General features: G+C 45.7%; 1 protein-coding gene across 1 annotated transcript in view; it reads left to right on the plus strand.

Moving 5' to 3' along the window:
• Window positions 1-567: 567 nt before the first annotated feature.
• Window positions 568-12,921, plus strand: part of BIN3 (bridging integrator 3) — a 184,431-nt gene continuing 172,077 nt past the window's right edge. Inside the window, exon 1 of the mRNA XM_078666276.1 lies at window positions 568-680. Within this exon, the coding sequence (XP_078522402.1) occupies window positions 673-680 (8 nt within the window). The 5' untranslated portion in view covers window positions 568-672. The remainder of the gene's footprint in view (window positions 681-12,921) is intronic.

Below are 12,921 nucleotides of genomic sequence, written 5' to 3' on the forward strand. Positions count from 1 at the left end.
CGGGTAGGGACCCTTCTCAGCACCAGCTTTTTAGAACTGCCGATGCTGGGCACCGGCAGGAGCCGGCCCACTCAAAGCCCTGCCCTATTATGTCTATCCAGGACAGATAAAATAGTAAACAGTGCACACGCTGGTTACTAGCAGACTTCATAAGTGTTCTATAGCGTCCTCCAAGGAACAGCCATCGGCATGTACTGAATACAAGGTTTTTATTTGAAATAAGATTGAACGTTTTTTAACATAATAAATATATTGATACTGAAAGGAAACGCGAGGCACGCCTTAAATTTTAATTGAGTTCTACTGGGGGAAAAAAACACACTAGTTATAACTTTCCATGAGAAAGAAGGATGGGCAGATTAACATTTTTACGGACAGCAACAGCGGTGTAAGATTGCTAGTACCACTAGATGCTAGAGAGCTTTAACGAGTAACCCGGGCCCTCTGGTGTAAAATACACTAATGTTTCTGTGCGGCTCTATTTACACACCACCTCCTCCTTCGCACCGTGTGGCCAGGTTTCCATAGAGACGGGTCATGGGCTCCTCCCTTACTGATGTGGGAAGCCAGCTGTGTGTTACGTCACTTCCGGTGTGGGTGGCACTAGTAGAGAAATTGTTGTATAGAACTCAGGAAGAGTCGGAGGCGGAAGTGCAGGGGCTCCGGATCGACATGAGCTGGTGAGGAGGGAGAACCGCCCCCCCTGGGGAAGACTCGTGATCACTGGGAGGGTTTGGTGCAGTTTAATGACAGACTCCAGTTATCAGCCACAGAAATACATCCGAATGACCACTCCATTTTCTGTTTCACGGCCGCATTTGGCGATAGGCTCCCACTGACTTCCTATAGGCTCCCACTGACTTCATATCGGTCACAAGCCACAGTTATCCTCATACTACCCGAGTCACCAACCCTGTCCCAAAGACCCGGAACCTAACAGCCATTTACTCCAGGTCACTAGTGCCACCCCCAGGTCACTAGTGCCCCTAACACACGTACCACCCCCACGTACCTGTGATTAGCCACCTTGATTACCCATTGATCACTAATACCCTGCCCACTTCCTGGTCAGCACTACCCGACCCTCGATTCACCACCCCACGGCACAGTACCTAACAGCCTTTCGTTTTTGTTGTGATCCTGAATGTATCTGTAACTTGTTGATATGTAAATTCCACCAGGTGTACCTATAAGACTCTCTCCTTATTTAACTTTCTTCTTTCTATCGTAAAGCGCTGTGACACCTCTGGATAAAGTTCGCGCTTTATACAAATGCATAAAATAGAAATAAATAACAGCCATTTAATCCCGATAACTAGTTCCTCCACCCCCTCCGAGCAGAGGCATAGCTTGGCCAATAAGATTGGGGGTGCAAGCTTCAGATTTCTCAACAATCAAGCTGAGGGAGACTTAAGTGAGAGTGGGAAAAAAGACGAGAGCAGATGGTTAATGGCATTTCAAACAAAAATGTTTGGAACTAATCCTCATTTTGTACGGCCTTCAAAACAGAGACAGAGCGAGTGTTTGTTTGTCAGGGTGGGAATGTAAAAATCCCAGGTGACTTCCGATAGACACTTTTCCATACCCGACTGAAAGCACCTGCGCCCAACTATTTACGATGAAATAAAAAATTTTAAGGGGGTGTAACCAGTGCTTTAAATGGACCGGGACTGTCCGGTACAGAGTACCTGCACTTCTATTTTTACATTTCAAGCTCTGGGTGTAACACCCCAAACACCCCCATAAATCTACTCCCCGACCCAGAGGATACAAACGTAAGAGGTCGTAGGTCTGGGATGAAGTAGAGCAGTGAAGTCGGGTAAATGTTGCGGCACACAGTGGTACTTTGTATTGAAGGAGACTATATTTGTTGTATACAATGCCCTTTTGGTGCCCTATGTTAAATCCGAACAAGTATACTTAAAACTGCACGAAAGTGGCAAAAGGAAACCTGCGTTTTGCACTCATCAGTCTCTGTGAAAAGTACTTTTATGTCATTTATTTTTATGTGAGGAGTTGGGATATTGGTACAAACCATTATGTTTTCTAACGTAGCAGACACTGCAATCAGACTTCATACCAGGCATTAATAAAAATAATGTTTACAGTGTATGGACCCGAACTGCAGGGACATAGTATTTAGCAAAATTACACATTTTCATAAACTTTTGAAGATGGAGTTAAAACCTAGAATATATCCATCTCCTGATTCCAAAGTATGTAAAGTAGACCACATCTCTTTCCCAAATGAACCACCCTAAGGATTACTAGTGCACACAGCTTTTAACATTTATTTTAGCGCTTACTATCCCATGTGGGTTGCTGAAGTGTTTGCCTACTTTGATAGTATGCAGTACTGTTTCGGGTGTGTGATTGAAAGAGCAAAGTATTTGTTTTGATTATATGTGGAATTGTTTGTGTCACTCGTGATGACCCTCGAGCTGCAGTTATGGTATTTGACGCTTAGCAGTGTGATGGTTAAGAAGTGTGAGATAGGAGCTTTGGTTATGGGTTTCAGTAAATTTGCAGCTTTGAAGAGCTTTGCAGGCCCCCTTATGCTATTTCTTATGATCTTAGGACACTTAACTAATTACTACACTGAGTTGTCCATTCTGAATTTTTAGTTTAAAGTTTATGGTCCTGAGCAGGCATAGATTTGAGGGAAAGATTGTGGGGAGAGCTACTGGGAGGGACGTTAATCATCTTATATATTATTTTCATTGTGAGATGTCAAGAGACATCATAGTATCTAGCTAGTTGGGACCCAGAGTGGCAGACTAAATTAGAGGCCTTCATGGACCAGCAGTATGTGGCAGATCTCTTCAGTTATTCCATACCTGCTCACCTGCTGATGGGTCATTTATTGCTGTGGACTGGTACAGTACTGGGTTATCAACATAAACCTTATGGGTTCTGTGAGTGTAATAGGGTCAAGCAGGATTAAGAAAATGATTATGCAGCCTGTTTGAACTACTTTGTTCGTACCTTCCCTTGATTTTGATTTTCTTCTCTGTAAGTGACTTTGGGGTCGATTAGGATGGCGGACGGACAAAGTCCGTCCGCCTTCCTGTCTAGGGCAGGTACCGTCCGCCACAAGGGCGGAGGAACCGTGCCCCCAATTAGGATGCACCCGCCACAGTGGCGGGTGCATCCCGCATTTTTAACATTGCGGCGGACGGTGCATAAAGCACCGGCCGCCGCAATGTGAAAAATGCATGTTGTGCGTTTCACAGCACAACATGACATGCACCGTGCGGTGCCTGCCATGTTGTGCTTTGAAACGGGGGGTACCATAGGTACCCCCCATGTGCACCCCCCTTCACCCTGGGGGCCCGCAATGGGCCCCCAAAGCAGGAACCGTATGCCTTTTCGTGGCGGCATTGCCGCCACGGAAAGGCATTCCCCTCAGGCCATCCTAATATGGCTGGCAGTGTCTGATAGACACCGCCACTATATTAGAGCTTTTCAGCCACGGTCGCAAGCCGTCTGCGGCGGAAAAGCGGTGGACGATCTTCCCGTCCGCCACGGTCCCTGCCGCCATTGTAATATGGCGGGGGGAAAAAAGGTGGCGGACGGGCAAGGATTGCGGACGGATCGCCACTGCCTGCATGGCGGTGGCGATCCGTCCGCCATCCTAATGGACCCCTAAGTTTGTTCAATTGTTTGGGTTAAAGTCTCTCAGTGCGTTGTTTTTCGATAAGTTTAGTTAAGTTGTGTGATCAATGTGGTTGCTGCTGGCAACTTAATGGTGATAGTGATTTGGGGTGTTTTCTTTCCTTGTGTAATTGGAGGTGGGTTGACCCTAGACTGATTTTCTCATTAGTTGATGTATGTGTAATTTAGCCAAGCGGCTAGTAGTTGTTTAATGGTTAGGTGTGATTGTGCAGTCTGTTTGAACTACAGGCGGCTACCTGACTGCTGAGTGTTATGTATTAGTGAAGGCCAGAGAGGCTCTGTATGAATTTATTAAATAATTCCCAGGATATGGCAGAACATCCAATATTATTTGAAAATAGAAAATTGTGTGCAAGTTTGGCTGTTCCATATATTCGGACTGTAGATTGTACAGAAAGGCACAATTATTATTCATGGTTCTATCACACGGTTACGAGTTGATGTAGTTAACTTAAAAATAGGCACGTTTTCACTTCTCTTCAGACGCTCAAATGCTCCTCAATGCTTTGAAATGTGGCTGATAGTGAATTGCAGAGCACAGGGGCTTGCACTGAGAAAGTGGTGCCTTCTAGGGATTTCTTAAAGTTAGATGGTAGGATGGACCTTGGTGCAAACTGTAGTGCAGTGCCCTATTTTGTTTGTATTGCTTGAATTTAACATTTTAAGTATAATAATCCTTTTCCTTAGGAGCCTCCATTGATGAGGCAGAGTGCCTTGAGCATTGTTCTAACTGCTGGTTGGCAGTGCAGTGATTACAGGGCTGGAATCATGCGTTCTTTTCAGTGGAGGTGGGGAAGGAGTCTTGGGGAAGGAGTCTTGTGGCAGCGTTTTGGATTAGCTGTATTTTGTTTATGAGGAAACTGAGAGCACTATGGGCTGTTGGCATAGTCCAGCTGGGAGATCACAAGTATAAGAGTATCTTGTCGCAGTTGGTATCCAAGGTACGGGATGATGCATCTGCGTTTTCATTGTGTTTAACCCATTTAACGTGGCAGCAATTCCACCGCGGTGCGGACGTTCCATTGCGCGGGCGGGGCCGCGTCGGCCAATGGACGTGCACAGCATGACCGGGGTAGTGCTCGCGACGGCCGTTGGCCGACGAACGCACACAAGGGGTACGTGATTACTTTAATGTAATTATGGCGCAAAGGCACTCACCAAATATTGATTGGTAGAGATTGTCTGGACGACCCATTTTTAGAATGATTTGCATAGGTGTAACAAGTGAGGTTAATGTATAAATTTAAAAACTTTTGAATTTACAGAATTTAAGCTACTAAAGGTCAATCTGTTATTTTTTATTTGGGATCACTCACTTTTAATATTCAACTACTGTGAATTGTGGCAGTCCCACAGTGGTGAATCTGCAACATTTCTGCAAAAGGTAATTTATATTACATCAGCAATTGTTTGTATCCTTGATATGTGAACAATGTATATTAGCTGAAAGGCATTTTAAAGGGAACAACAGTTTTGTGACACTGCTCTGCTTGCATTTAGTAAAGTACAGCACCCATTGTCTGGTGGGCAGTAGGCCATTGTAACAATTTATTTTCATCACCATTCCCAGCAAATAATGTGCTAAAATCATTATAAACTGACTTTTCAGAAAAGTGGAACAGAAAAGCTAGAAAAAGTCCTAAAACATGTACTTGTTCAACTTGATGTGTGTTCTGTTCTCATAGCTTTGCTATGGCACACCACATAGCAAATCTTTGGAACTTGAATTCTCCTGGTGATCCCTTTATCAATCCCTTCACCTGTTCCCTAGGCTGACCTGAAGGTTTTCTACTCGATCAATCAATCAGAGTTGGTTAAGCGTAATTATCCGACAGGGTCTCAAGGCGCTGGGGGGAATGCAGCTCCTGGACGTTCACGGTCATTTGTCTACTCATCTTGGGGCCCGCTTGAAAACTTCCATAGTAACCCTGCTGTCAAGGGAAAGGTTTCATCATTTACAGTCTTGAGTCAGCACAGGACTTTGAAACTGTGGCTGCAGAAGTGGTCTACCCGAGGGTAAGTGAGGGTGGGATGGACATTTTAGTAAGGACAAGGCTGTGGGAGGAGAAGAGGGGACATAGCGGTTGTGTCCCACTTAACTAGTGGTTGCTCCCATGCCCCTGAGGGCCCACTGTGCTTAGCCACCCCCTGATCTTTGGTGCTCAGCTTCTCCATACTTCCCATTGGAACAGCTGCCCCTGTTTTCCCCAGGGAGCAACTACCTCTTCCAACAACACAAATTGGCCTGTCACTTCTCAACACCCCAATTGGTTAGATTCCGCCATCCGGTAACATGACAACTGAGCCTGAATAATCAGCCACAGCTTCTCCGCCATTGATCAGCCAGAGGCACCCACTCATCCCCTGTCACTGAATGCTCTTCTCCACTGATCAGTTGTGTGCTTCCAAGTGACCCCACCCTACGAAGTGGTCAGTTGATATTGCCTCACTGTAGTTATCAGTCATGTTCTGGGCCCCCACTAACAAGCCCCAATCTGAGCCTCCCAGTGGTCAGACCCTCTCGCAGAGACCCCTCCTAGTGATAGAACCTTAAAGGATGCATGTCTCGCCATAAAATAGACAATTTGAGAGTCTTGGGCATCAGGCACCTAGCGAGGACGTTGTCCATAAATCTTCCCTCATGTATTTATTCACAGTTGCTTCATAAAATATTTTGTCAAGCTGATTGCCTCTGAAGTAGGCAGATAGATTTGTTGTAACAGCCACAGCAGTTTCATGTTCTCAAATTTTACATCCTTCAAATGTTCCTGACAAGCAGCAATCTGTAATCTGAGTGTTAAAGCTCAGACTAACTACGAAGGTAGAGAGTCTCAAAGATATGCCCAGGTGGATTGTGATACACTCTTCCAAATTGATGATCGTTTTAGGGTGACCAACGAAGGTCACAGCATAATAGCTAGTTGGGCTTTGAGCTAAGTTAAAAGTTCTCCTCTTGGCCAGCATTGTTTGGCAGACGCTTCTATAGAATGCTTTCTTTCGTAGTCTAGTTGTCGAGTTGCCGGATGGTAGTTACAGTGTTTTGGGTAGAACACTTGCTCATAGAGCCATTCTGAGGTAGTTCCATCTCATGTCTATTTATCTGTGCTATTAAGGAATGGGTGTGTATCCTGTAGCCTGTCTTAGTTACACAGGGATATGAGACCCCTGGTGTTTAACAGAGCAGCAGGCCGTAAGGAGAGGTAGGTTTCCTGGGGTATGTATGTATTATTGAATTTGTGTAGTGCTACCTAACCCTATGTGGGGTGCCAAAGCGCTTTTCCACAGGGTTAGCATGCTACACCATGTGGGTGTGAGGTTGAAGGTGTGTTGTGTATGTGGGAATGTGAGAAAGTGGCTCTATATATATATACTGGACGAAAGTAAGGTACAGTGTGTATAGAGGCAACCAACCCCAGAGGTATAACGGAGGTTAAAGTCAGGGCTGACCTTACTCTCAAAAGTGGTAGCTTGGTCGAGCAGTAAGGCAGTACCAGAGGACAGTGTAAAGCATTTGTTGTACACACTCAGTCAGCAAAAGGTTTCACACACTCAAAGACTGCACTCCAGGCCAATTGTTTTTATATCAAAAGATATAGTTGTTTTATTTTTAGAACCAACAGGTATCAAAATATACTTTTCTCGAATACGAGTGATCTCCGGTAATTACTTTGCAGAAAGGAAATAACTTTGTACACAACATGTACAGGGGTTGCAGTAGGCAACACAATCTAACATTGAGTTCAATGGGTTGTGCTACAAAAAATGCAGTTGATTACTTTGTAAATTACTTTTGTGAATCCTAGATTCAATCCTGGGTTCTAAGCTGAAAACAGTTTAGTAAAAATGTTTTGGTTATTACGAGGATTTTTAAGAAATATAAAGGTATTTTAAAAGTTCACACTTAAAGACTTTTCAGTGAGAATCTAGCAATGTTATCCAATGGGAGAAAATTCAGGTTGCAGGTTAAGTATGTTCTTGCTACTTTTGTAATCCAGTACTGGGCTCCTAGGTCCAGCACTAAGATCTCCACTTAAGACAGGTAATTACGTTTCAGTAGTATGTACGATTTTTAAAGAATATATCAAGTTTTCAAAAGTAGACACTTAGAAGAAATTTCATAGAAAAGCAGACAATAGATTCCTATGGAGAAAATACAGGTTACTAGTAGACCCGGTTCGGATTACTTTGGCTGTTCAGTACTGGGCTACAAGGTACAGTACTGACTTCTTTCCTGATCACAGGGGAGTACTTCGGTATGCGGCTGATTTTATAGGAATATTTTAGAGTTTCAAAACTTCACACTTAGAAGATTTTTCGAGTCAAACCAGTCAATGTTATCCTAAGTAACCCTGGGCGAAGAACTACGCTCCGTTCGCGGAGCTTGCGGAGTTTCGGCAACTCCGCGTTCTATGGAGAACGCGAAGCTGTCGATTACTCCGCGATCCGGTGCGTAGCGTAGTTCTCGCGCCCTGAATAACATTATCGCGTGCGCGGCAATGGCTTACCTTGGCCCGTCGCGACCGCCTGGGTAGGTTCGCGCGATATTTGACGCGCTCACGCACTTTTGTAGTGCGAACGAGAAGATGAGTTCCCGAACATGTCTTACACAACGCGAACACGTTACTTGTGACCCGGAACAGGAAATAAGGGAACGCAAGCGGGCGGGACAAACCTCTTGGGTAACTTAGCGCGCTAGCTATCTCGAGCATGCAGGCAGCGCCCCGAACACGCGCACCGCGCTCCCGAAGACGAAAAACGGCGCGCGAACGGGTCTAGCAAGCAACTACGCATGTCCGCAGAGCTACGCGTAGGTCGCGGAGTGCAAGTGCGTCTTCGCGTAGCTCCGCGGAGTGCCGCTCCGCGAACTACGCCCAGGGTTAATCCTAAGGCAGGAAAGTGAGTTATCGGTTTCCAGTTGAGGACTCGACCATGAAGTTAAGGTTCTGAGCATAGACTCAGGGATCCCCCAGGGTCAGGTAGGTACAGTTGGTACACCCTCAGCGGCACATGGGAAGCCGGGTGCAGAGGTAGTTAGGCCCAATGTTATCCAATGAGAGGCAGGGGGCTTTCATTTGGTGGCTGCTGGCTAGCAGGCACGCGGCTGTGGGAGCTGGGCTCCTGGTCACTTGCTCAGGGCAAAGGGGGAAGTAGGATAGGACACAGGGTGCACGGCCAGAGGCACTCGGGCGACTGGGTGCAGGGTGCTTTTGAGCCGTCGGGCGCTCAATGGTATTCAATGGGATAGGTAACAAGCATTTGCAATGCAATAGGTCTCGCAATAATTAAGTTTGAGCTATTGGCATTGCGAAATATTGCAACACCAATTGCAACAAAAGTCTATAAATTGTAGACCAAAAAAATGTGTATTTATTTTTGTAGCAATGGTGGCATGATGTGCTTTAGATGAATATGTTTAAAAGTAAAGTGCGCCATACTGCGATTGCTACAATAGTTAATTGTGGATACGTTAACAATTGATGTGTGCACTGATGGCTGGTGGTGTGTGTGCCTGGTGAAAGCGTGCACTGACGGCTGGTGGTGTGTGTGTGTGTACCTGTAGAAATTGTGCACTGACGGCTGGTGGTGTGTGTGCCTGGTGAAAGCATGCACTGACGGCTGGTGGTGTGTGCCTGGTGAAAACGGGCACTGATGGCTGGTGGTGTGTGTGTGTGTGTGCCTGTAGAAATTGTGCACTGATGGCTGGTGGTGTGGCTGGTGGTGTGTGTGCCTGGTGAGTATACAAGGACGGCCGGTGGTGTGTATGCCTGGTAAAAGCATGCACTGACGGCTGGTGCTGTTTGTGTGCCTGTTGAAAGCGTGCACTGACGGCTGGTGGTGTCGAAAGTGATCAGCAGGCGGACAAATGGTGTGCGTGCCCTGTGCACATGCACTGTACCCGATCCGCACTTCGGGAGCATTTTTAAAAGCCCCTACTTTATATCTCGCCAAAGCATCCCTAACGGGATGGTTTAGGCCGACACCTAAAAATGGTCAAACATTTTCATGCATTCCACTTGGAAACTAGATCTGGTCATGTAGCAAACAGAAATATGTATCCATTATTTTCATGCATGAAAATAATGAACTGTTATAAAAACTTCGCTATGAATAAATGATTCAATGAACATTCAAAAAGTGTATGGAATTATATGAAAGTTTGGAAAGGAGTGCATGAGTGGAATGCATCTTGTGTCACAGGATACATATTTCTATTTCAATATACTCTAATCTTGGAAGCCCAGCAAGATTACCATTCAGTGCACCAACGACAGTATTACCACCCTAAAATCAACCTAAGTTTAAACTATTTACCAGGAGTGCGGAACCGACAATAAATAGCATGTAGCAAACAGAACATCCTCTGAAGGGAGAGAGAGAGAGATATATCTCCTCATCCTCAAAATCAAAGAATTATCGGGTGCCTCTCCACAGCTGGCAGGTTGCCATCACAGAGGAAATCAACGTGTCTTGATCATTTATTTGGTGACTAACTCTAGCACTGAATGGTCGCTTCTGGTGGATGCTCTGGACAGGCATGTCAGCCATCTGGCATCTACTGGCTAGCCATCATAATTAGCCAGTGTAGGTCTGCGGAAGCCACCCTAGCACCATCAACATCCGGTGGCCAGATTCCTTTAATCAGCCTCCTGTTTCTAGAATTAGTGCATTTAAGTTAAAAGCCAACAAAGCTAAACAAAATTAAAAAAAAGGACAACTATGTGCTGATAATAGGGTGGTTTCTGGTGGGGAGTACTAGGTCTTGAATAAAGAAGAAAATCGGGACTGTCAATGTTATGTTCATTAGACAATGAAAACTTGAGAGCCCTGAGGCCAGAGGAAGGTGTCTGAGAAAATTAGAAGGGGCCATAAGGTACAATATGTGCCTAAACAAAAGACCACAGTGCAGTCAAGTGAAACTCAGCAGATGTTTCCCAGCACCTTTTTAGAGGGTTTGAGAAAGTGGAAATGGAGGACATGCTTGCCTCCATGATGGAGGTGCTCAAAAGGAACAAGATTTGGAACAAAGTTTTGTGTGCCATCAAGTAGGTCCCAAGTACATGATCGTAAAGACATCCGGACTAGGGTTATCTGTCCTGAGGGGCCCACGTATAAATGCAGAACATATAACAAATGCATCTTAGACTGTCAGCCAAACTAGTGACTGCAGCAGTGGAGGAAAAGGGAGGGAACCACCCTGAAGCAATCATTCAGAAGCTCTAGAACATATTACCAACAGAGGAGACCACACACGTTTTGAACTCTGGCCATATCATCTGTGATAATTTTCAATGGGTCCTCGACTTTATGAATAAAGGTAATGCAGCCCTTTCTAGCTTTATTAGACTACGGGCAAAACAGGATTCTTACCATGTGGAGCTGAAGGTGACCTGTAGACTGGGTGGATGGGTACATGGCGGCCCTCATTGGTGGTCCTCCCGCAAGGGCCTATGAACAACGTTTTTGTGAGGGAGAGGACTTTAGGGAATTTATAGAGAAAAGCAAATATACTAAACGCCTTTTGGACCGGAGGAACAAATACTATAGGATATAACATTTTAATTTTTGGACCTTTGAAATTCTTTTATATCATAAGATGTCTTTTAGAGCTGGCAAAGTACTAGGAATGTTTCTATTGACCCCGATTTAATGCTAATAAATAGCTTTCAAACAAACATCACTTTAAGAACACACACCCTGCAAAGCTGGTAGACTCATCCAGAACCCAAGGAATATACACTCAGGGGAAAAGCCTGACAAGTGTAAGGATACAGCAGGCACGGCATACTACGTAAGGACAGTGCAGCAGTGTGAAGCGCCTAAACACAAAACAGCACCACCTCCCCAGGAACCGCTCAACGCATTTTTTTTAGATGGGTGGAATGTAAATAACAGCGAGATGGGAAAGAGAAAGGGGTACTTTTCTTCATTAGCACCACAGGATGAGCCTTAATAATTGATGGCGAGTTACATTTATTGCACAGCCTAAGCCGTCTAGAAAATTTGAATTGCCAAATAATTAGATTTTAGCAGTTCCATGTGTGAGTAATTAATCCGGCTCATGTTTTTTTGTTGCATGCTGGGATTTGTAGTCCTGTCTAAAATCCTTATAAAAACTACGACACCCAGAATGCATATACAATACCTTGGGCTGGGTGAGCTACTAACGCACGGCCCTTCCCGCGTGTATGTGCATCTGCCTTCATGACGCACCGTGCAGCGTTCGCACTGCAGTCTGTCTGTACAGAGCACAGTTAACCGTCTGTAGCCATGGCGCGCTAAGCGAGGAACCAATCGCAGCCTCTGTCCGGCTGACCTAGGAGCGGGCTGCAAACAGTGCAGTGCCTACAGCACATCTGTGTATGTGGCTGCACCAAGACAAACCGAGAAAGAAACACGCGGTGCTTGCAATTTACTAATCCTTCCATGAAATATAATGAGAACAATAAAATAAATAAGCATACAAAACAAGCTCTGCATTGCGTGGTGGGGGCGGGGGAGCGGCATTGCGTGGCGGCGGAGGGGACTTATTTCCAGGAGAGCGCTTTAGAGTGTAATCACGGAGTTTCAGTAAAGCCCAGCTGTAACTACTAAAAGAGAACTGAAAGACGTGTAGCGCAACCTCGGGCTGAGTTACTGGGATTCAAGAAGCCACACAAAAAAGAACTGAAGTAAACAAACCTTCTGCCTCTGCCTGTCATGTCTGCAGGGGCTGTGGGGATCTCGGCACTTTGTCCAGGCAACACAACATCGCCAACTTAGTCACGTAGGGAAAGTGGGCGAAAATGTTAGAAGACGCCAAACTGCTGACAATGGACGAACGGGCGCCATTGTTGGAGTGCGGCAATTTGGTTTTGCTAAAAGAAAAACAAGCTCTCAGGATTGCGTGGTGGGGGCGGGGGAGCGGCATTGCGTGGCGGGGGCGAGGAGCGGCTTCCTTTGAAGTCTGATGCCGAGGCTCAGACAAATGGTTTGGGATGTGGCTGGCGATGTGCACGCGCATGGCTCACATGAACTGTACCCGATCCGCAGTTTTGGGTAGACTTTTGAAAGCCTTACTATAATCTAGACAAACGAGCATTGCTAAAGCAATGCTGTAGTCGAGACCTAAAAAGGGAACAAAGGCTGCAGACTTGGGGACGGTGATTCTTCATGTGCGACCACCACTCCGAGAGGTAAGTTGGGATCCGGGAGAAGAGGTAGGAACCACAAAGGGAGGCACAGGGGGCGTCAGGGCACCGGTTGCAG

The sequence above is a fragment of the Lissotriton helveticus genome, chromosome 11 (genome assembly GCF_964261635.1).
Source record: "Lissotriton helveticus chromosome 11, aLisHel1.1, whole genome shotgun sequence".
Taxonomy (NCBI): Eukaryota; Metazoa; Chordata; class Amphibia; order Caudata; family Salamandridae; genus Lissotriton; species Lissotriton helveticus.